Source organism: Trachypithecus francoisi, unplaced genomic scaffold, assembly GCF_009764315.1.
Source record: "Trachypithecus francoisi isolate TF-2019V2 unplaced genomic scaffold, Tfra_2.0 Lachesis_group15, whole genome shotgun sequence".
Taxonomy (NCBI): Eukaryota; Metazoa; Chordata; class Mammalia; order Primates; family Cercopithecidae; genus Trachypithecus; species Trachypithecus francoisi.
In genome coordinates, this window is record NW_022681460.1 from 63290563 (window position 1) to 63315586 (window position 25024).

Consider the following 25024-nt stretch of genomic DNA (forward strand, 5'->3'; position numbering starts at 1 on the left):
CATATGGAAAGTCCTGGGGACTTACAGAATTTTAAAGTAGCAATTCTTTCATGGAATTACTGCCCCCAAAGTTCTGCACTATATAGGTTCTATCTACGGAAAAGTCCTTACATCATATCAAGAATCATTTATTTTTGCAAAAGAAAATTATAGGAACAAGATAAACCCTTTCTGAAATTTTTTCCTGGCCTTGAATCACTGCCAGCATTTCTTCTAACATTCAAGGTGAGTTGAGTCATTCCTGAAAAGGTACACAAAGTTGTACCTTTGGTCATTCCTGAAAAGGTACACAAAGATTCCTCATTTTTCTTCCAATAGAAATCAAAATGATCTCTTAATAAGCAATCAAATAAATTGAGTATTAAAAAATTAATCAAAGTTATGTTGTAAACAGTTGAACACAGCCTGGTATAACTCTAAGATCTTTTATGTAAGCCTTATGACAATCATGAAGCAAAATCCTGCAGCAAATATACAAAAGGCAAAAAGTAAGAATTCAAAGCATACGACTATAGGAAATCACCTAATCACAAAGGAAGACAGCAAGATAGGAAGAAAGAGATACAGTGAGTAAATGGATTTAAAAATACAACGCCTTGTTATATGATGTCTAGAAGAGATTCAATGCATGGCTAAGAAAACACAGAGAATGAAGGTGAAGGGACCAAAAAAGACATTCTATGCAAATAGAAGCCAAAAGAAAGCAGAGACAGCTATATTTATATCGGACAAAATAGGCTTTAAGTGACAAACTATGAAATAAGACAAAGAAGACCATTAAATAATGAAAAGAGGGTCAATTCATTAAGAGGATATAACAGTTGAACATATATGTGCACCCAACATTGGAGCACCTAAATGAATAAAGCAAATATTAATTGATATGAAAGGGAAGATAGACTATAATACAATAATATTGGGGAAACTCAATACCACAGTTTCAGCAATGGACAGATTATTCAGACAGAAAATCAATAAAAATGAAAGTTCAGACTTAAACTATACTTTAGCACAGATGGGCTTAACAGATATATACAGAATATTTCATCCAACAACAATAGAACACACATTCTTCTCAAATACACATGGAACATTATCCATTGAGTGTTAGGTAAAACAGTATAGATCATGGCCGGGTGCGACGGTTCACATCTGTAATCCCAGCACTTTGGGAGGTGAAGGTGGGCAGATCATTTGAGGTCAGGAGTTCGAGACCAGCCTGACCAACATGGTGAAACCCCATCTCTACTAAAAAATACAAAAAGTTAGCCAGGCATGGTTATGTGCTCCTGTTTTCCCAGCTACTCAGGAGGCTGAAGCATGAGAATAGCTTGAACCCAGGAGGTGGAGGTTTCAATGAACCAAGATTGAGCCACTGCACTCCAGCCTGGGCAACACAGAAAGACTCTGTCCCAAAAAAAAAAAAAAAAAAAAACAAAACAAAAAAACAGTATAGTTCATATGTTAGGACACAAAATAAGTCTTAACAAATTTAAGAACATTGAAATCATATCAAGTATTTTTCAAACCATAAATAATATGAAACTATAAATCAATAAGAATAATTTTGGAAAATTCACAAATATGTGAAAATAAAACAACATACTCAGAACCAACAGGTGGGTCAAAGAAGAAATAAAAAGGAAAGTTGAAAATATCTTGAAACAAATGAAAATGGACACACAACATACCAAAATTTGGGGGATGCAGCAAGAGTACTTTCAAGAGGGAAGTTTATAGCAATAAATGTCTGCATCAAAGAAGAAGATCTCAAACAACCTAATGTTAATACCTCAAATAACTAGAAAAACAAAAACAAAGCCCCAAGTTAGTAGAAGGAAGAAAATGATAAAGATCAGGGGAAAAATAAATGAAATTGAGACTAGAAAAACAAAACAAAAAAATCAATGAAAATATGAATTGTTTTTTTAAAAAGATAAACAAAATTGATTGACCTTTAACTAGACTAAGAAAAAAAGTGAGAAGATACAAATAAACTAAATCTGAAATCAAAGAGGAGACATTACAATTGATAGTACAGAAATGCAAAAAAATTATAAGAGTACTAGGATGAATTACATACCAACAACTTGGATAACCTAGAATAAATGGATAAAGTCTCAGACACATAAACCCAGCAAGTCTGAATCACGAAGAAATAGAAAGTCTGACCAGACTGATAACTAGAAAGAAGACTGAATCAGTAATAAAAAGTCCCCCATGGAAGAAAAGCCCAGGACCTAATGGACTTTATTGCTGAACTCTGCCAAACATTTAAGGAACTAATACAAATCCTCAAACTCTTCCCAAAAATTGGAGAGGAGGAAATACTTCCAACCTATTTTACAAGGTCAGCATTACTATAATAGTAAAGCCAGACAAGAGTATTACAAGAAAATTAAATCTCATGCCAATATCCCTGATGAATATAGATGCAAAAATCCACAACAAAATACTAGCAAAATTGATTGTCACAACACATAAAAGAATCATTCACCATGATCAAGTGGGATTTACCCAGGGATGCAATGATGGTTCAACATATGCAAATCTATAAATGTGGTACACACATTAACAGAATGAAGGACGAAAACCATACAGTCATCTCAATAGAGGGAAAAAAACGCATTTGACAAAATTCAAAATCCTTTCATACCAAAAACTCTCAACAAATTAAATATAGAAGGAATGTACCTCAACACAATAAAAATCATATATGACAAGCCTACAGCTAACATCATACTCAATGGTGAAAATTTGAAAAGTCTTCCCCTAAGATCAAGAACAAGACAAGAATGCCCACTCTCACCACTTCTATTCAACATAGTACTGAGAGCTCCTGCCAGAGCAATTATGCAAGAAAAAAAATAAAGGCATGCCAACTGAAAAAGCAGAAGTTAAATTACCCCTGTTTGCTGATGACATGATCTTACATATAGAAAACCCCAAAGACTTCACACAAAAAACTGTTAGAACTAATAAACAAATTCAGTAAAGTTTCAGAAGAGAAAATCAACATACAGAAATCAGTAGTGTTTCTATACACTAACAGCAAATTATCCAAAAAAAGAAATCCCCATTTGTAATAGCTATAAAAATAAAACAAAATATTTGGGAATAAATTTAACCAAGGAAGTGAAAGAATTGTATGCTGAAAGCTATAGACATCAATAAAAGAAACTGAAGAAGACACAAATAAATGGAAAGATACACCATGCATAGACTGGAAGAATTAATATTGTTGAAAATGTCCATTGACCCAAATCAATCTACAGATTCAATGCGATGCCTATCAAAATTGCAATGATATTTTTTACAGAAGTGGAAAAAAATCCAAAAATTTGTATGGAACCATAAAAAAACCCTGAATAACCAAAGCAATCCGGAGCAAGAAGAAGAAAGGTAGAGGCATAATACTGCCTGACTCAAAATATACTACAAAGCTATAGTAATTAAAACAGCATGGCACTGACACAGAAACAGATGTATTGACCAATGAAACAGAATAGAGAACCCAGAAATAAATTCATTCATTTAGAGTCAATCAATTTTTGACAAAGTTGCTAAAAGCACACAATGGAAAAAGAATAGTCTCTTTGATACATGTTTCTAGAGAAACTGGATATCTACACACCGAAGAATGAAATTAGACACTTACCTCATTCCATATACAAAAATCAACTCAACCTGGATGAAAGACTTAAATGTTAGACCTGAAACTTTAAAAACTACTAGAAAAAAAAAAAAAAAACATAAGAAGAACATGGTCATTACAGGGATTGTTGTGCTGCCTACATTCATGCTTCCTCCAGCTGAACTGACAGTCACAGAGGCTGACCTGCCTTCATCCCTAATAGGTAATGGAGGACCTTGATTTTCTTACCTAGAGGATGAAGGAGTTAGATTAGATCAGTGGCTTGCAAACTGTGTTCCTTGGAGCCCTAGGGTTCCAAGAAGGTTTCTAATGAACATCATACTGAATAAAGAGAGGGTATGCCAAATCAACTTTTATCTGTTTCATAGATGACTATCTGCTTCTGCTTGTGGAAACAAGAGCTTGATTGCTTTAAAATATTGTCAAACACTGGATTCATTAGTCTTTAAGGTCCACATGTGATTCACTTACTTGATTCAGTATATTTCTTTGTTTGCAAATAAAAAATTATAATATGGGGACTTTTGAATAAATATCTACGATATGAATTAATAAAATAATATTTTCAATATCATAAATATATAGATTGCTGCTTAAAACAACCAGTATCTCCTTGGTAAAGAGCAGTTAGCTTTTCTTTAACATTTTTCTTAAATTCAGTCCTAAATATGAGCACCCCAACCTATCTTTTGAGGAAACTTGGATTCACATGCAGCTACAAATCTTCCACAATTATTGGGCAATCCGAAGAAAGTAATTCACATCTACATTTTTAATTTATTAATTTGATTCTACCATTATGTACATTAATAATTGGTTGTATACTTTTTTTTTTTTTTTGAGATGGAGTCTCACTCTGTCACCCAGGCTGGAATGCAGTGGCGTGATTTCAGCCTACTGCAGCCTCTGTCTCCTGGGTTCAAGCAATTCTCCTGCCTCAGGCTCCCAAATAGCTGGGATTACAGGTGAGTGCTGCTACACCCAACTAATTTTTTATTCTTAGTAGAGACGAGGTTCTGCCATGTTGTTCAGGCTGGTCTCAAACTCCTGATCTCAGGTGATCCACCTGCCTCGGCCTCCCAAAATGCTGGGATTACAGGTGTGAGCCACCGTGGCCAGCCAGTTGTTTACTTTTGATGAAGCATAGCCAATGTAGGATTAAAGAGGATTCTAATCACAGTCACCAGGCTGGAAGTTTATCCGTCAATAAAGCAAATGACAATAACTCATGGCGATAAATATTAAATCCAAGCAACAAGAAAATATTTTATTTTCCAGTGTTTCCTTGGGCTTCTGAATCATTCTGGACACATGTATATTTCCCTATCTATATTAGTATTATGTTATTTTCTCACTTTAAAATTATCCCATTAATTTTTGGATTTATTTGTTATTTTGGAATATTTCTAAAAATTACACTGAAACATTTGTTATTAAAATAAATAAAGACAAGTTGACAATTACTACTTTATCTCAAATTTCTTCTTAGTGTGTTATAAGGAAACATAACCAGAATGGTCAGTGCAAGAGTCCTGCACATCAATTAATTTCCATGTCCCAATTTCCTCACTGCACAATGAAAACCTTGCCTCAAACACACCTCTGAGTCTATGGTAAGAAAAAACCTTTCACAAATTTGTGTAAATCTCTAGCATCATAAAAAGATAAATAAAACATTGCATTCTCCATTCAGCTATATTCAGCATATGAGATCAGAAAAGAATAAAAAGCTTAGGTGTTTAAGCCAAGTTTTTATTCTCCACAAAGAAATTAGAAACTTTTATCTTGTAGAAGTGATGAGATTGTCATTCTCTTTCTTTCAGCTGAAAAAAAAACCCAGCAGTGCTCGTATATGATGAAATTTTTAACTAAGATAGTAATTATTTTAAGACAAAAAAAGATATTTAATAACTAACACTTGTGTGGCTCTTTAGATTTATATTTTCCCATGTTACGATTTGTCATCTTCACGACAAACTCATTAAGTAAAATTTATTTATTTATTTATTTATTTTTGAGACAGAGTCTCGCTTTGTTGCCCAGGCTGGAGTGCAGTGGTGCAATCTCGGCTCACTGCAACCTCTGCCTCCCGGGTTCAAGTGATTCTCCTGCCTCATCCTCCTGAGTAGCTGGGATTATAGGTGCCTGCCATCACACCTGGCTCATTTTGTAGCGAGATTTCACTTTGTTGGCCAGGCTGGTCTTGAACTCCTGACCTCAGGTGATCCACCCACCTTGGCCTCCCAGAGTGCTGGGATTACAGGCGTAAGCCACCATGCTTGGACAGTAGAATTTATTTCTCTCCATTTCATATTCGAAATCAGTGAAGCTCATAAAAGTAACTTTAACAAGGTTGCTCAGCAAGTTTGAGGAGGAGCCAGCATTTGAACAGATTTATCTTTGGAAGAGTTCCTCCTTCTACCAAACTCAGCAAGAAGGCCAAATTCTTGAGTAATAATATATGTCTTGGATGTCAGATGTCTGAGTAATATTCTGAGTTGGACTAAACCTGGGAGTGGCTGGTTAAAGCTCTAGACTCCTGATCATTCAGTATTTGAGCCATCTTGCAACCCAGTCTGCACTTGCTGTTGAGATTTTTATTTGTCACTTCCCACGCAAATGTTCTCTTTATACTGTGAGGACATTGAGGGAAGGGACTAGAATCTTATTCATATTTGCTTTATTCCCAAGGGTTTGCATATAAGAAGCCCTACACAAATAACTATTTAAATGAATTTAATCAACTCATTAATTAGTGCAAAAAAAATACTTCTTGAATACCTACCTTGTGACTTGTTTCATGTGAGATCAGTAAACGAGACACAGAGACCCCCCTGCCATCATGGAGTTTATAGACCATATATAAAGACAGACATTGAACGACTAATAATAATGGTGATGAGAGCTAAGAGAAGAGTTGTTTGCCATTAAAGCTAGAACATGAATTTTCCAGCATCTTCATTTTGAACTTCGAGCCTCAGGAACTGTCAGGAAACTGTGTAGGCCTTCCTGAAGAAGAGACATGTAATCTACAATCTAAAGTTCAAGGGGAAGGAGACAAATGAAGAGGAAAAAGCAATGCAGAGAAACCAGCACACATACTAGGATAGAAAAGCACATTCCCGAAAGTGCAATTCAAATCCTGCATCTTATAGAACTACCAAGATTCGAACCAAATCTAATAATGATGCTGGGATTTTCAGAGGCAGTAAGTATTGTAACAGATTAAAATTGTTGCTTCATGGAGATAAATCATGCACTCTTTTGAATCTTTACAATAGATCTTCAGTAAATTTTTTTCAGCCTTGCTATAAAAGTAGGGAGTAGGTCTGTGGTTCTCTTTTAACTGAAACTAAACTTTTTATTTCATAGTTAGAGTTTCAGTATCCTAATTGGTAACCAGCCCGGTTAAAGTGGATTGTTGTGAATCCTAATGGTTGACAACACGTTGTAAAGATTTATTCCATCACAGCTGGTCTTTGCCATGTGACTGCACATTTTGTAGTTAGTTATCATTGTACTTCCAGTTGTAAATTAAGTCTTTATTCAATGGGATTTTTCAAGGAGTTGTTACAGAAGGTATCCTGTGACCATGTGTGGTATTCCATGTAGTAGAAAATACAATAAATTATATTGCTTTATGGCAAGCACTTTATACATATCATTAAAATAAGATGTTCTCACAGGCTATAATTTTACGAATTTAAAGCTTCACTTAAAACTAATGTACATATAAAAACTGCCAGAAAGATACATGTTTTCATTACATGTAGAGAAATACTGAACAATCACTGAGTAATCCCTATGGGATATTGCCACATATGTTGAAACCTTACCCCCTGGGCCTCAGAATGTGACTGTATTTGGATATTGTACCTTAAGTGAGGTAATTAAGATTCAATGAGGTCTTGTGTATGGGGTCCTAATCCGATATGACTGGTGTCTTTGTAAGAAGAGGAAGAAGCTGTGGACGCACGGAGAAAAGGCCGTGTGGGGACGCAGAGAGAAGGCAGCCATCTGCAAGCCAAGGAGAGAGGCCTCAGGAAAAACCAAACCTGCCAACACCGTGGTCTCAGACTTCAGCCTCCAAAGCTGTGAGGCAACTGACTTCTGTTACTTAAGCCACCCAGTCTATGGTATTTTGGGAGGGCAGCCTGTTATGAACTGTGTCCCCATAAAATTTGTATGTTGAAGCCCTAGCCCCTGGTATGACTATATTTGGAAATAGGGCCTTTTTGGAGGTAACTAAGGTTAAATGAGGTCATAAGGGTGGACCCCTAATCCAACAGGGCGTATGAGAAGAGGAAGAGATGCCAAGAGTGCTTGGATACAGAGGAAAGGCTATGTGAGGACACAGGGAGAAGACAGCTAGCCACAAGCCTAGAAGAGAGGCCTCACAAGCCGGGCCTGGTGGCTCACGCCTGTAATCCCAGCACTTTGGGAGGCCAAGGTGGGAGGATCACCAGAGGTCAGGAGTTCAAGACCAGCCTGGCTAACATATAGTGAAACTCCATCTCTACAAAAAAATACCAAAATTAGTTGGGTATGGTGGCATGCACCTGTAGTCCCAGCTACTTGGGAAGCTGAGGCAGGAGAATCGCCTGAACCTGGGAGGCGGAGGTTTCAGTGAGCCAAGATTGCACCACTGCGCTCCATCCTGGCCAACAGAGCAAGACTCTGTCTCTCAAAAAAAAAAAAGAGAGGGCTCACTAGAAACCAAATATTCCAGCACTTTGATTTTGTATGTCCAGCTTCCAGAATTGGGAGAAAATTAATTTCCGTTGTTTAAGCTACCCAGTCTGTGGTATTTCATTATGGCAGCCCTAGAAAACTAATACGGATATATATATTTACAGTCATCAATATACATGTGCGAGTGTGTATGGATCCATCCACAGTCTGTCGTGTGTGTCAAATTATCTAGATTCCTAGATGAAAACAGTGGGGAGACTTTTATTATGTCTTTGCATATTCGAATTTTTGTTAGATTAAAAATGAGAAGGCGTAATTTATATTCATGCAGCCAAACCATATCTGGATATTAATTACAATAAAAACAGAACTGGTTTTACGAAGTGGGGTCAATGTGTGGGTACCCTCACATTTTAAAAATTGTTTTGGACATATTCACAACTTGATTATTTCAGCTTTCCAGGAGAATGTATGTAAGAGCCTGTGCTTAACCTACCTATAATCGCCAAAGAAGAATATTAAACCTTGACTACACTGTTTCAAATTAAGCTTTTCTTATGCAGCTGTTATATTCCTGTCACTTATCAAGTTACCTTAAGAAGCATTTTGTGAGTTTAATTAAGCCTGACTAATTCTCCAACAGTACAAAGAAAGATGAATTCCTTAAATATTTAATCCATTTATGACTCAAGTGTCATTTTCTGAATGTACCTGTTAAATTATTGGAATTAATTAGCCTTTGAATTAAAGCTGCTTTTTCAGATGTTTAAGATGTATAGTCAGTCACAGCTCATAGAATCTGCAAATTCAACATCGCATCTCTTCACCAGGAGAATTTATTCCAAATGCTGCATTCCAGATCTCAGCCTGTCCGGCTTGTTTATGATCCCAGGACTAAGAAACCTGTCACTGTAAGCTTGTTAACCATCAAGCTTGCCTTCATCATAATCTCCATTCTTGGTCTTTCCTCTCCTTCCTCCTGCGTCCAAGTAAGAATGATTTAAAGGTTAGCTGCCCACTACTTGCAAAATCACTATTCCTTTTCACTGAAATTTTGTTCTCCTTAAATCACCCCAAGCTTCACCTCCTTCAGAAAAGAAATGGGCTTTTCCCTATTATAATCAGCAGGTAGCACCATCATCAGCCCTTCCCTCCCCTCAGTATCCTTCTGAAACACTAAATGAATCTGTGGCTTTATTTATTTATTTATTTATTTAATTTATTTATTGAGACAGAGTCTCACTCTATCATCCAGGCTGGAGTGCAGTGGCACCATCTTGGTTCACTGCAACCTCCATCTCCCAGGTTCAAGCGATTCTCCTGCCTCCGCCTCCTGAGTAGCTGGGCCTACTGGCGCTTGTCACCATACCCAGCTAATTTTTGTATTTTCAGTAGAAACAGGGTTTCACCATGTTGGCCAGGCTGGTCTCGAACTCCTGACCTCAGGTGATCTGCCCAACTCAGCCTTGTGACTTTATTTTAATTACACATTTTCTACGTGTTCTCTTCCACTACATTGAAGGCTGTCGAAGACTAGAAGCAATATTCCTCAAGATGAGACTCCCAAGAATACAATGAGGTCGATCAGGCAACCACATTTATGGGGCTCCTAATATTCCCAGAACTGGGATTCAGTTTCCAGATTCCTGTATGAGAAAACTGGAGGATAGGATACATGAGAAGACAGAAAACCACACACACACACACACACACACACACACACAGAGCCACAAAGACACAAGCCCATAGTCACAAACCCTGCATGCTTTCGTACTCGTTAGTGTAGTGCTCAGTAATCAACTATGCCAGCACCATGCTAGACACTGAGGTTAAGAAAATGGCTGGTTGACTCAGGTTCTAAAGGAGAAAACTGCCTTTTGATTGAAATTCACATTCCTTAAGGGATGATAAGAGACTAGAAGGCTATAAATTAGCTAGTTAGCTTTCACATTTACAAGTCTCAATTTGGGGAAAGTTTATCCTCAGATATCATTTTCTAGCATTTGCAATATAAACAGTAACTGAAAAATATTTCTAGAATAATTCACTAAGCACTCTTCATTTCCTTCCATCACTGCCTCGCACACACCTTTGATTTAAAATATAATTATTTATATTGAAAATCCAAACCACAAAATGCCATGTTAGAATTTCCAGTTCCAGACACTTCCACCTTTTTAAAATCAAATGGGTTATGAAAATACTTTTGTTGCAAAGAAAAATAAGAACAGAAAAAAAAACAATTAAAAGAAAAAAAACACAAAATTCCCATGGTTGTATTCGAATGGGAAAAGCCAGCACTGGGCAGTGGCCAGGGCCGTCCCCAAGGACCCCTGGGAGAGATGTACCTACCACCTTTCATCATTCCCACTTCGTAGCATTTGCGGAGCCGGCAGGCCTGGCAGCTCTTCCTCCTGTTCTTATCAATGGTGCACTGGTTGGTAGCTGGACACATATAGTCGTTATGTCCTGTTAAAAGCAAGAGGACAGAATTAATATTTTTTCAGGAAACTTAGCCAGTCAGAATCCACAGGGAAACCTTTGGGAGGCTGTTTCCCTATCACTTCCTCAGCCTTACTATGTGGCTCCTCAGCCTGCCTACCTTTTTCTGTCCTTCTTGAAGTGCAAACAAAACCTCTCATGGGCCAGGCACGCCAGCTCAAGCCTGTAATCCCAGCACTTTGGGAGGCTGAGGTGGGTGGATCACAGGTCAGGAGTTCGAGACCAGCCTGACGAATATGGTGAAACTCCCGTCTCTACTAAAAATACAAAAATTATCCGGGTGTGATGGTGTGCACCTATAATCCCAGCTACTCAGGAAGCTGAGGCAGGAGAATCGCTTGAACCCAGGAGGCGGAGGTTGCAGTGAGCCAAGATTGCGCCACTGCACTCCAGCCTAGGCAACAGAGTGAGAGTCCTGTCTCAAAAAAAAAACAAAACAAAACCTCTCATGGACTTAATTTCTACAGCAGCCAATTGCTTCAGGAGTCCTTTGGGCAAGTCACCTTTAGTTCACACAGTCTATATTTTGTAGCACCATAGTTTATATGGTTATATTTTCTCAGCAGATAAGGTTTTTTGGTTTTGGTTTGGTTTGGTTTGGTTTGGTTTTATCAAGGCTGCTTGCCAAAATCATTGTCAGGGTAGAGATGTTAGAAATAGAATTTTCAGAGAGTGAGTTTCAAAGTAGCCCTTCTTAAAATATAATTTAATTAAGTACTCACATGCAGCACAGAATACCTAAATTCAAGCCGGCTTGGTGGGCTGCGTGGTGACAAAGTTCAGTCCTTCAGTTTGTAAGTTAGTCCATCACTGACTGCCTGGAGAACTCTGAGCAAGCTACCTTACGTTTCTAAGTCTCTCTTTCCTCCTCAGTAACCTAGAGACAATCATGGAACCCACCACATCCAAAGATTCTAAGAATTGAATGTGAGAATGCAGGTCAGGAGTTTACCATCATTCTCTGGATATGGAAAACACTCAAAAGATGTTCGTTGTTGTTACTGTTATTTTATGATTAACCTTCTTTGTTTTCTCTCTTGTTGATTGACTCTCTCTCTCCCTCAAATGCTCCTTACTCATTGGCTTTGATCACATGCAAGACTGTCCTGTGAAACAGTCACCCTTGCCCCACATGCTCTCTAACTTCCATCTTCTATCTTGTCAACGTCTGCACATGAAATCTCCTTTTCTCTGCCTCTCTTGCAGGGCTCAACCCACACCAATCTGTTTTCCACCTTACTTGCCCCAAAAAAGCAACTTCCCTAAGATTATCAATGAATCCTGTTGCCAAATTTTACAGATATTTTTCAGTCCACATCCTACATAACCTATGTGAAGCAGCCTACAGTGTTGATACCTCCCCTTCCCCCTTGAAAGAGGCTTTTTCCCTAGGCTTCCATAATCCCAAACACCCCAGTTGCTTCTGCCTCTCAGGCTGCAGCCTCCAGGTCTTTACTACAGATTCAATTTCCTCCATCCACCATTAAGCCAGAGCTGCTCAGGGCTCAGTCTTAGGTCTTCTTCTTCTCTTACTACTCCATATTCTCCCACAAGAGAATCTAGTGCATGTCCATGGCTTCCATCATCACCAAATGCAGATCACTCAGAATGTGCGCTTCCAACCCAACCCTCTTCTCTGAGCTCCTGGTATATATGCCCAGCTGCCCGCAGGAAGTTTCTGCTCTAAGATTTAGAAGTCACCTCCATCCCTCTATCCCTCAAAAGAAATCTGGTTTATAAGGAGCAGAATATTAAACTTCACAAACTAATAAATATTGGCATGTTTTTATAAAGTCTGTTTGCATAAGTCTAAATTCTTACATATCTTGGGGAAATTTCCTGAATTTAGACTAAGGAAGTTACGTCTACTATTGTAAAACATGTTTCTCATTCTCCCACCCCAAATTTGAATATATATTTCACACTCTAATTCAGATTCTCTGCTTAAGTCTCTATTTTTTCCATTTACTAAGGGCAAGATGCAACATGCAGTGAAATGTTTTAACTATAGAGCTCTTTGTTCTTTATTCAACTTAAGGGTCAGGCCCAATTAGAAGAGGGTGGAGTGAGGACTTGACCAGAAATGCTGCTCTCATAAAACTTGGCTTTCCATCTTTCAATATACATTATAAAAGTCACTGTATAAATGGGCTTCAGATCAAATTAACATTTGCACTCTTCTATTGCATAACAGAAACCAGCAAGCTAGTCAGCAGAGTTATAAACCGTAACTTCAGTAAAAGACCACACACTGACTCAGATATCCAGACATAGTTATTATTTTTAGAATTGTCCCTATTAATAGGGTCAAACTGAAGAAGTAATAGAACCAGAAACAAAACTTATCTGTGCAGATGCTAACTGCAAGCAAAAAGAGTATTCTTCTGATACCCTAAAGAAACTTTCAGTGTTTAGTCTTCTGTGGTATTTATGCAGTATATGCTGATATATTTCAGTTTTTTAAAAAAATGAGTATACAGCCAGGTGTGGCAGCTCATGCCTATAATTCCAGTACTTCAGGAAGCTGAGGTGGGAGGACAGCTTGAGACCAAGCGTTTTAGACCAGCCTGGGCAACATAACAATATCTTGTCTCTACAAAAAAAAAAAAAAATTAAATATTAGCCTGGCATGATGGCACATGCCTGTAGTCCTAGCTACTCGGGAGGCTGAGACAGGAGAATTGCTTGAGCCCAGGAGGTCAAGGCTGCAGTGAGCTGTGATCGCACCACTACACTCCAGCATAGACAACAGAGCGAAACCCCATCTCTAAAAAAAAAAAAGAATAAAATAAAAAATAAATTAGTATACATTAAGTTTCAGAGGAAAATAGTCAATAACCATTCAAACCAAATATTACTTTGACTCACTGTCTCCCCAGAGCCAGTTACTTTGTAAGCCAGAAGAAGATAGGAGAATTGAATTGGATCAGAGGCCAGTTGGCTGAGTCTCATGTTTGGATCGGCCATCCACCATAGATATGTTTCTTTGTAGAACCAAGTGAAATTCCTGAACTAACATGTTTAATGCATAAAATATACTAGATTTTTACAATTGAATTCATCTCTTAACAAAAATGGAAATAGACGTACAACAGAATCATGTTCATACTGCAAACCTTTTGTGATAAAGCTAGAATTGATAAACTGGCAAAAAGAAAAATTTAATAAATACGTATTTGATATATGCAATTAAAACAAATTCTTCTTAAACAAACACCATTAACAACTATTTCTGAGTCTTCAGCTCATGTCAGAAGAAGAAAAACAACAAAGTAGGTTTTTTTCTTTTCTTTAACAAGTGTAACTTGGTCAATATGTGTTATTAAAGCAATTGATTTAAGTTGCATTAAGAAGACATTCTTTTTAAATTTTATTATCTGGTCTTCTCAAGATAATGCATGAGAAAATCTTACTGAAGTAGAGCTGATTTTCTAAAAAACAACTCACACCAATTGTCTTAGTGAAACATAGCAGTGTGGTTTCTTTTTAACTGAAAAGACAGGACTTGATGTACGTGACCAGATTAGCCCCAAAGTCCTTCTGTGCAGGCCCAGATGAACCAAGCTCAAAGGGCGAAAACCATGATGTGATGTTCAGGTGAAGGTTTGGAAAAATAATCAGCACTATTTTCTTGCCCGCCAAAAGATAAAAATAAAAAGCCTCTGGAGGAATCTAAGGTTTGACTGGTAGGAAGTGGAGGTGACAGGTGGTTAATGAGATGGAACCAGAAAGACAGGAAGCAAGGAGAGAAATGCCTCTCAGTAGGAATCACCAGGCCCACCCCAGCCCCTGCAGCAACAGAAGGACCCACATTCAGCTTTTCCCCAAGCTTCCCTTTTTCTTTTTCTTTTTCCTTCTCTTCTTATTTTCCCTCCTTTGTTAGCAGCTGGTTTAGCTTTGTTGTCATTACACAGAAAGTCTACATTTGTTAGTTATGAAAATAAATAATGGCCCATACATATGCAGAGATTCAAAAGGAATATGAAGACAGGCCAAGCAGTTGCCTGAGAGAAAGCCAATATAATATTGCAGGTCTCTCTTTTTTCACCACTATTCCCTCAGTATTTTCTGGCGGTCACTTCAGACCAAATCTCTTTCCTGAGCTTCTGAGTGTCCACCTGCCCCCGTCCATCAAGACTTGACTCTCTCACACTCATCAAGATGGATGTGCCCCAGACAGAACCGACGACTCTCTTCTTTCCTCGCCAGTCTGTTCCTATTCACTTCCCAGCTGAATCAAGAAATGTCTGCACGTGAAGCCTGAAACATGGGCATTATTCTAGATTCGACCTTCTTCCTCACTTGACCCTCCCTCCCCACCTCCCACCACAGGCACACAGATCAAAACAAATATTTTCTGATGACTTTTCAAAGCAAAACCAATTTTACCTCGGGCACCACCATAGTCCCTACCTTCTCCAGCCCAGATGGTTACCACAGCCCACTGTGGGACCCGCTGTCTCCAGCCTTCCCCCACCAATCCTTCCCCACACTGTGGCCACAGTGATTTTCCTAAAATCATACGCCATCCGGCCACTATCCTGCCTCAATGTCCTGAGGCTCCTCCAAGCTCTAAAAGTGATATCTAAATGCAATGCCTTCACACAGTTTGCAAAGCTCTTAATGTTTTTCCTTGCCTTCTCTCCCCCACTCTAACTCCCATCCAGGTTCCAGCCATGTCTTTCTGTTGACACATGCCATGCTTCTCACCCCCAGGACTTTGCACATGCTCTTCTTCCTCGTGGAAACACACTTTTCCTCCTCTTAGCCCAGCTGGCTCCTACTCATCTTCTAAGTGTGCCAGTCAAGATATCAATTCCTCTGTGCAATCTTATCTGCCCTTCCAGCCATGCTTAGTTTGTGTCTTATCATAGGACTTACTATGTTGGGTTTTAACTGCTTGTCTCAATGCCCAGGTCAGTCTAGGCATGGCAAGGGATGGACCATATCTGTCTCATTTATTGCTATTGATCCTGAGCCCAGTGCATTCTCACACACATAGCGGAGCTCAATAAGTATCCAATATCTGAACAAAACTGAGATGCTAAAGCTCCCCTTACCGCCAACTTCATCTGTGGAGCATGGGCCTCTTGAGAGGAACGACTGGGGTTCTATAAAGGAAGCAATGAGTGGGAAGGTGAGGACCCTGAACAATATGATGGCCATTCTGCCTCAGGACCCCAAAACTCAAATCCACAAGAACAAGGCTTGGTTCTAAGCAGGGGCAGTCTGCTCTTCAGCACTGGGCGGGGAGGAGGGGGCGGCAGACATGAACATAAAACAGATATTCGGCCGGGCGCGGTGGCTCAAGCCTGTAATCCCAGCACTTTGGGAGGCCGAGACGGGTGGATCACGAGGTCAGGAGATCGAGACCATCCTGGCTAACACGGTGAAACCCCGTCTCTACTAAAAAAAAAATACAAAAAATTAGCCGGGCGATGTGGCGGGCGCCTGTAGTCCCAGCTACTCGGGAGGCTGAGGCGAGAGAATGGCATAAACCCGGGAGGCGGAGCTTGCAGTGAGCTGAGATCCGGCCACTGCACTCCAGCCTGGGCGACAGAGCGAGACTCCGTCTCAAAAAAAAAAAAAAAAAAAAAAAAACAGATATTCATAGATGAAGAGGGCCAGGAAGGGATCCATGAAGCCATGCATTGCCCATGAGTTATCCTACTCTTTCCATTTTGAGGCCTTGCTGCTTTCCTAATATGAGTGTATTTCATGATTGCCCCAAAGAAAAATCAACATATTCTAATTTTTCCAAAGCTTGTTCTAGATAGAAATGTTTTTCTGAATTAAAATGCTAATTCCCCCACTATAATATGTTGGTTATGTAGACATTTTAATATGGTTCATTTTACTAATAATGATTTGTTTTCATAGTGTGTTCTAACTTTTTAAAATTTCTATTCCAAGATTTTACTAAACTCTACAAGATTAGTAGTTTCCTTGAATCATCTCCCCATTCACCATCATCACCAGGAAACACTTTAGCTTTAAATAAAATAGGTCTATGGTATTATTTTCCTAGAAATAAAAATCCTTATAAATGAATTATTAACAAGACTGAAGAAAAAGCGTATCTTGATCCAAGGGTTTCTTACATATAAACTACATAAACTGTCCTGTAACTGACTCATTTTATGAGAAGCTGAAGTTCAGACTGTGAAGCTGGCTTCACAGTTGAATAAGATACTAAAAATACTTGCTTCCATCATAGCCTACAAATTTGAAGATCCATTTGTCCCAATAAGGCAATTCTATGCCATAAGTATGTGGTGTAGTTATTTCTCCTTTATCATAACTTCCTAACTTTATGGAGTCAGCAATTATACCTGAATGGTCCTTTCCCACTATTTCCATCTTGAATTGACGCATTTCAAAGTGCTTCACAAACTTACAACACATCTAGGGATTTAATCTGTGACTAGAAAACTTCAAAATATATCACATCTATTCTTGCTTTATAATTTTTTAAATAAGTGCATTTCCTAAAGAGATATACAGTACTCTGAAAAAAAAATTAAAGTCAATGAGACTTTCATAAGGTTAGATTAAAAGTCAAGTTACATAAACTGGGAAAAGGTGTTGTCTCATTAAGGAATAAACAGCATTTCTTATCAACATATAAGAGCATTTAGCTAACTGTTCATATTTTAAGGCTCAGAAAGGAAAATGAATTCTAAAAGAAAAATGAACTCTCCAATGTTTAAGCACTCACACATCAAATAAGAGCCAATTTTAGCTAATCCTGTCAACAAGCCTCATTGGAGGAGTCCAACAAAATAATATTTTATTTTCAAAGTCCTTTTTTTATACCCGATTGCCCCATAAATTTAGCTAACATATGTAAAGCTTGGCTACCTTTACAGTCTCCTTATTAAAGGCACTCATCGAATATTTACATAAAATTAACGATGATTTATCACATTTTGAAGCATTCAGGAACTATAGTTTAAGCTGACAAATAAGATGTCAAAATCTGAATTCCTTTCTACTTCTAAGCATCAATATATTTTCATAGAGTGTTAAATACAGCTTTAAATCTGATGTGAAATCACAAGTTTTTATACATATTTGGCCAAAGGAAAACCTATGATATTTTAGTTTTATCAGTGAAAGACTATATTATCCTTTCAGTGTTGAGGTACAGAGAACATAGTTTTAAGCTGTAACATTTGGGAAAATAGTAAGAATCTGCACATGAATTTTCAAAGCACTGTTATATAAACCAGCAACAGCCCAGGCCTGAGTAGGCACTTCTAAGAGCTGTTCCTGCTCTGGCTTGTTCATGTCACACTTGTGCTCACTTCCTATCCGGAGGTAATTCCATAGGTTTGTCTGGCCAAACATTCTCTCTACCAAGGAAACCGAGTCTTCTAGGTACTGAACATCACATGCCAGGAAGTGTGTTATACATTGATTGTTTCATTTAACCCCCTAGCAACTTTATGAGGAAGGAATTATACTAATCCTATTATACAGATGCAAAATTATAATCAAAGTTTAAAAGCCTGATCTAAGCCAGAGAGCAAGCAGGTGGCAAGTGGGTTTTGAACCAAGATCGCCTTTCATTCCAGAAGCTGAACTCTTATGCATTCTAACAACCTTCATATATGGAAAACTCAGCTTCTCCAAAGGGCAAGCTCTTCACTCAAGAATAGTATCTGCTTTCCAGATTGCAATCATGCAAGGAATCTCTGCAACTGTGTGACCACCAAGCGTTCTGCTTCCTAGGAAGCTCATGTATAAGAAAGAAAAAGTGAGGAATTAACACAGCCAACCTAATGTTACTGTCTTCTATTTAACATATCTACAAGACAAATACTTACTAAGACCACACTAATATTAAATTATTTGGGCAATACGCTTCGACTTAATATGACAAGGATGAAACGCACAGTCCAACTCCCCAGCCACGATGATACAGAGAAACAGAAGTCTTGTCCTGCCTTACACTCTGAGAAAGATATTGACTTCCTGCAGTACCTAGTATCTGTATCTACCCCAACCCTTGACTCTTGAGTGATACTTTGTCTTGGTAGGGCCACCCACATTATCTACTGTAACCAAAGCAAAGAGGGGTTATGGGAATCGCAACATAGAATTAGAAAACAGGTTCAAACAATGATATCCTTGGAACTCACTAGCAAAAAGGAAAGGAAGACTGGCAAGGAATTTGTTATAGAAAGAAGAATTCAAAATGTTTTTACATGACAGTGGGAATGTATGATTGTCATAAAACATGAAGGAGTAAAAGTATTCACAGTTATGCCAAGGAAAAAAAATCATACCAAAACACCTACTAATCATCTTTGAGTAGTAAAGTAGATGAGGCAGAGAGAAGACGTGAAGAAGTTTTCAACAGCTTTGCCAAATAGTTACGGCTAAAGGGAGGAGGAGGAGAAAGTCAAATATCCTAATAGTTTGTGCCAGGATGTTTTGAAAATTGTTCATACCATTAATAAAAAAAAAAAATCTGAGCTGGGACAGAGGTGGCAATAAGTTGTATGGAACAATTTAAAACCTATTGATATGAGATTTCCATCATAAATTCAAAGCAACCGCCCAGCAGACTATTGCAAATACAGTTCTGAAGCTTGGAAGTTGTGTCAAAATGAAGTGGGAGACCACGTTCCACTTCCAACAAGTGGAAGCAATACCACCTCCAACAATTCCGCTTTGGGGTGTAGATCCAAAATAATTGAAAACAGAAACTCAAATAGATATTTTTACACCCATGTTCACAGCAACATTACCCAGTATACCCACAAGGTGGAAATCATCCATATGTCCATCGACAGACAAATGGATAAACAAAGTGTGGTCTATCCATGCAGTGGACGATTATTCAGCCCTAAAAAGGAAGGAAACTCTGACACATGCTACATGAATGAATCATGAAGACATTATGCTAAGTGAAATAAGCCAGACACAAAAGGACAAATATCACATAGGCACACTTATATGACATACCTAGAATAGTTAAACTCACAGAGACAGAAAGTAGAAGAAGGGTAACCAGGAGATGTGGGGAAAGGGAACTCGGAGTCATTGTTTAATGAGCACAGAGCTGGCTGGGCACGGTGGCTCACGTCTGTAATCTCAGCACTTTGGGAGGTGTAGGCAGGTGGATCACCTGAGGTCAGGAGTTAGAGATCAGCCTGTCGAACACAGCAAAACCCCATCTCTACTAAAAATACAAAAACTTGGCTGGGTGTGGTGGCGAGCACCTGTAATCTCAGCTACTTGGGAGGCTGAGGCAGGAGAATCTCTTGAACACAGGAAGATGAGGTTGCAGTGAGCCGACATCGCACCACTGCACTCCAGGCTCAGAGACAAGAGCGAAACTCCGTCTCAAAAAATAAAATAAAATAAAAAATAAGTACAGAGCTTCAGTTTGGGAGGATGAAAAGTTCTGGTTGCATAAAAATGTGAATGTATTTAATGCCACTGAACCATACACTTAGAAATGATTAAAGTAGTAAATTTCATATTATGTGTATCTTATCACAATTTTATTTTTATTTTCAATATATATATTTTTAAATTTCAATAACTTTTGGGATACAAGTGGTTTCTGGCTACATGGATGAATTGTATAGTTTACCACAATTTTTAAAAATGGAGTTGAAGGCTGGGTGCAGAGGCCTATTATCCCAGCACTTTGGGAGGTTGAAGCGAGGGGATCACTTGAGTCCAGCAGTTTGAGAGCAGACAGGGCAACATAGTAAGACCCCAGCTCTACAAAAGTTTTTTAATTAGCCAGGTGTGGTAGTGTGAGCCTGTCATCCCAGTTACTCGGGAGGCTGAGGTGGGAGGATCACTTGAGCCTTGGAGGTTGAGGTTGCCCTGAGCTGAGGTTGTGCCACAGCACTTCAGCCGGGGGAGCAGAGTGAGATCCTGTCGAAGACGAAAGAAGAGGAAGAAGAAGAAGAAGAAGAAGAAGAAGGAGGAGGAGGAGGAGGAGGGGGAGGGGGAGGGGAAGAAAAAGAAGAAGAAGAAGAAGAAGAGGAGGAGGAGGAGGAGGAAGAAGAAGGAGGAGGAGGAGGAGGGAGAGAGGGAGGGTTGGGGGAGGGGAGGGGGAGGGTTGGGGGAGGGGAGGGGGAGGGTTGGGGGAGGGGAAGGGTGTGGGAAGCATCTACATGGGGCGGGTCAAGAATAGGAATAAAGTTGGCCTGTTCAGATTCCCTTCTGTGCAACATGCACTGGGCCAAGGACTGGGTAGCAGCAGACCCCATGTGCTTCCCATGAACCGGGCACTGGGCTAGGTGAACTCAGCATTTTGCCTCATCTAATCATCACAAGCAATGGGTTAGATTACCCTAGTTCCCATGTCACAGAAGCAGAAACTGAGACTCAAAGAGGTTGACTCACTTGTTCAAGTTCTCTTGGCTAGCAGGTGGCAAAGCCATGATTAAATCCAGATCAGCCTCATTCACATCTTTCAGGAGTACCATGGTAGGGTTGGTGAAATAAAAAGAACTTCATGATGACTGAACAAGAACACCTAAATATTGTTCTATTTTAAACTATAATAAAACTATTATTCCCTGATGGAATTACTATATGGTATCATTGGGAGGGCATTTCAGAAACAGTATTAAAACTATTTCCAGAACCCATGATTCCTAACACTTCCACAGCCATATCTCCCAAAATATGGAAGAGTAACCACATAAAAAGTATTCATCCGTAAATTATGACAGATGCAAATCTTTCTGGAAAACCTTTCCAATACTCCAGAATAAAATAAAGAAAAAAAGAAAAAATAGAAAGCAAAGTATTAAGGAAATAAATAAGAAATTTATATTCTGTGACAGAACAACTGCAGTATTATGTTTGGAAATAAATTTTGACTCACATATTAAAGCGAATATCTCCAATTTACAGCCGATGCAGTGAGCCAAAGAAAATGAAATAGGATTTGGCTTTCTCAGTGAACACATTCCTAAAAATCCAGTGAGGACATTCAATGTGCCATGATTTGAACTATTTCACAACCACATCTGTACACAATGGCATGCAAATAAAAACGGCATGCCTTAATAATGCATCCCAAATTATATTTTTACAGCTAGTTAATTCCAGTTAATCTTGTCAGTGACAACCACCACCTTCAAGAGACATCTTACTTTTATTATTTAAAAGGAACAAAAACATATTATTTGCATCTAAGTAAATTTTCAAAGAAAAAAAAATTTTAAAAAGAAAATTCTAGGAAGAAAATTGTCCTGGAAAGTTTCTTTTTCTAAATAATACAAAGTGAAGAGGAAAGCCTCTATCTATTTGCCCTCACTAGACCCCAGTCTGTTGAAATTTTGGCCAGGGCAGTGACATGATCCCTTTTTTTGTCCAGCCTCTAACTTACCATCTGCAAAACCACAATTGTTTTAAGCACCTGGCAAAGGATCAAACCAACAGCTGCAATAAAGGAAAACATAATGAAATCAGTGACCACCATCTCATTGTAATACCTCAGGGACAGTGAACCACTTTCAGTAATGCTTCTCAGGGCTCAACAAATCAGCAAGTGCTATTCTACAGCCCAGAAAAGGACTTTCGGAAATTGTTCCCTCTGGGACAATAGATAACCATCAAAGAGGAGAGAATTGTGACGATTGGTGTGATTACTTCAATGCCATGCAGCATTCAGCTCACCTGTAGACCCCTCTCATTCATTTTATTCAATTATTTCCAGAGAATTATCCAAGCTTTCCTCCCACTTGCACTTATTTGAAATCTAAACTCTGGTGTCCAAAGTAGTAGAAACAATTTCAAAACTGTTCTTATCCTAAGCTGAAGAAGCAAGGAAGAGGAAAATGGTCTCACAATCAGAGCAAGAGGGTAAAACTCAGAAACCCTGAACAGGATTGTGCTTACTGCCCTGGCTTCCCAGACTCGTAAATAAGTCCATTTTCCATCTTCCAATTTCTGGGCCATTTTGGTGCTTTGGGAGAAAATAGAAAAGATAGTTCACTAAGCTCTGGTGAGGGGTGGAATATGCATGTCTCTCAAGCTGTCACACCTGAACATTCCCTTGTACACTTTTGACCCTCTAAGTGCTTAATAAGGGATTTCACTCATCTTCAGGAGCCCCCCCAAATTAACTTCCTAGGAGAAGTTCCTCCCAGGTATCCTGATAAGAATAATGAAAATAAATTGTTCTATTAAAAAGACACCTGCACCCATATGGTCATCAGAGCACTACTCAAAACAACAAAGTCATGGAATCAACCCGATTGCCCATCAGTTATCCTAGATAAAGAATACATGGGCTGGGCACGGTGGCTCACGCCTGCAATCCCAGCACTTTGGGAGGCCAAGGTGGGTGGATCACGAGGTCAGGAGCTCGAGACCATCCTGGCTAACACGGTGAAACCCCATCTCTACTAAAAGTACAAAAAATTAGCCGGGCATGGTGGCGGGTGCCTGTAGTCCCAGCTACTTGGGAGGCTAAGGCAGGAGAATGGCGTGAACCTGGGAGGTGGAGCCTGTAGTGAGCCGAGATCGCACAACTGCACTCCAGCCTGGGCGACAGAGCGAGACTCCATCTCAAGAAAAAAAAAAAAAAGAATATATGGTACATCTACACCATGGAATACTACACAGCCATAAACAAAAGAATGCACTCATGTCATTTGCAGCAACGAGGATGCAGCTGGAGGTCTATCTAAGCAAACTAGCATAGAAACAGAAAACCAAATACCACGTGTTCTCACTTATAAGTGGGAGCTAAACATTTGGTACACATGGACATAAAGACAGAAACAATAGACACTGGTGAGGATCAGAAGTGGGAAGGAGGAAAGGGCAAGGACTGCAAAACTATCTATTGGGGTCCAGGCACGGTGGCTCACACCTGTAATCCCACCAATTTGGGAGGCCGAGGTGAGCAGATCACCTGAGGTCAGGAGTTCGAGACCAGCTTGATCAATATGGTGAAACTCCGTCTCTACTAAAACTACAAAAATTAGCGGGGAATGGTGGTATGCGCCTGTAGTCCCAGCTACTTGGGAGGCTGACGCAGGAGAATCGCTGGAATCCGGGAGGCGGAGGTTGCATTGAGCTGAGATCACACCACTGCACTCCAACCTGGGTGACACAGCGAGACTCCAACTCAAAGAAAAAAAATAAAAAACAAAAAAACTATCTATTAGGTACTATGCTCATTACCTGGGTGACAGATTCATCCACATTCTAAACCTCAGCATCACTCAATATACCTTTGTAACATACCTTCATATGTACCCCTGATTTTTAAAATAAAAGTTGAAAACTAAATTTTAAAAAATGCAAAAATAAAAAAGGAGTAATGAACGAACATTTGGGTGCTTCTGAATCAATGTCAAAGGGTTCCTCTAGCACACGATTAACGCACAAGTTCAATCATCCCTGTTTTTAAAACTGGTTTAAGTCCACTTCAGAAATAAGAAAACAAACTAAAAGATAGCCTGTCAGACCTAGAAATAACTACTAGTCATAGGTCCTTGAGGAATCGCCACACTGTCTTCCACAGTGGTTGAACTAATTTACACTCCCACCAACAGTGTAAAAGCGCTCCTATTTCTCCACATCCTCTCCAGCATCTATTGTTTCCTAACTTTTTAATGATCGCCATTCTAACTGGTGTGAGATAGTATGTCATTGTGGTTATGATTTGCATTTCTCTTGACCAGTGATGATGAGCTTTTTTTCATATGTTTGTTGGCAGCATATTTATGTTGTTGGCAGCATAGATGTCTTCTTTTGAGAACTGTCTGTTCATATCCTTCACCCACTTTTTGATGGGGTTCTTTGTTTTTCTTTTTTTCTTTTTTTCATGTAAATTTGTTTAAGTTCCTTCTACATTCTGGGTATTAGCCCTTTGTTAGATGGATAGATTGCAAAAATTTTCTCCCATTCTGTAGGTTGCCTGTTCACTCTGATGACAGTTTCTTTTGCTGTGCAGAAGTTCTTTAGTTTAATTTGATCCCATTTGTCAATTATAGCTTTTGTTGTCTCTGCTTTTGGTGTTTTAGCCATGAAGTCTTTGCCCATGTCTATGTTTTGAATTGTATTGCCTAGGTTTTCTTCTAGGGTTTTTATGGTTTTAGGGCTTATGGTTAAGTCTTTAATCCATCTTGAGTTAATTTTGTTACAAGGTGTAAAGAAGGGGTCCAGTTTCAGTTTTCTGCA

At 39.0% G+C, this 25024-nt stretch overlaps 1 protein-coding gene across 3 annotated transcripts in view; it reads right to left on the bottom strand.

Annotated features, from left to right (window-relative positions):
* Nucleotides 1–25024, bottom strand: part of ESR1 (estrogen receptor 1) — a 450285-nt gene that overhangs the window by 213945 nt on the left and 211316 nt on the right. For all 3 annotated transcript variants that reach the window (XM_033235045.1, XM_033235047.1, XM_033235046.1), the window contains one exon: nucleotides 10700–10816. In XM_033235045.1, coding sequence (XP_033090936.1) covers nucleotides 10700–10816 — 117 coding nt within the window. The remainder of the gene's footprint in view (nucleotides 1–10699; nucleotides 10817–25024) is intronic.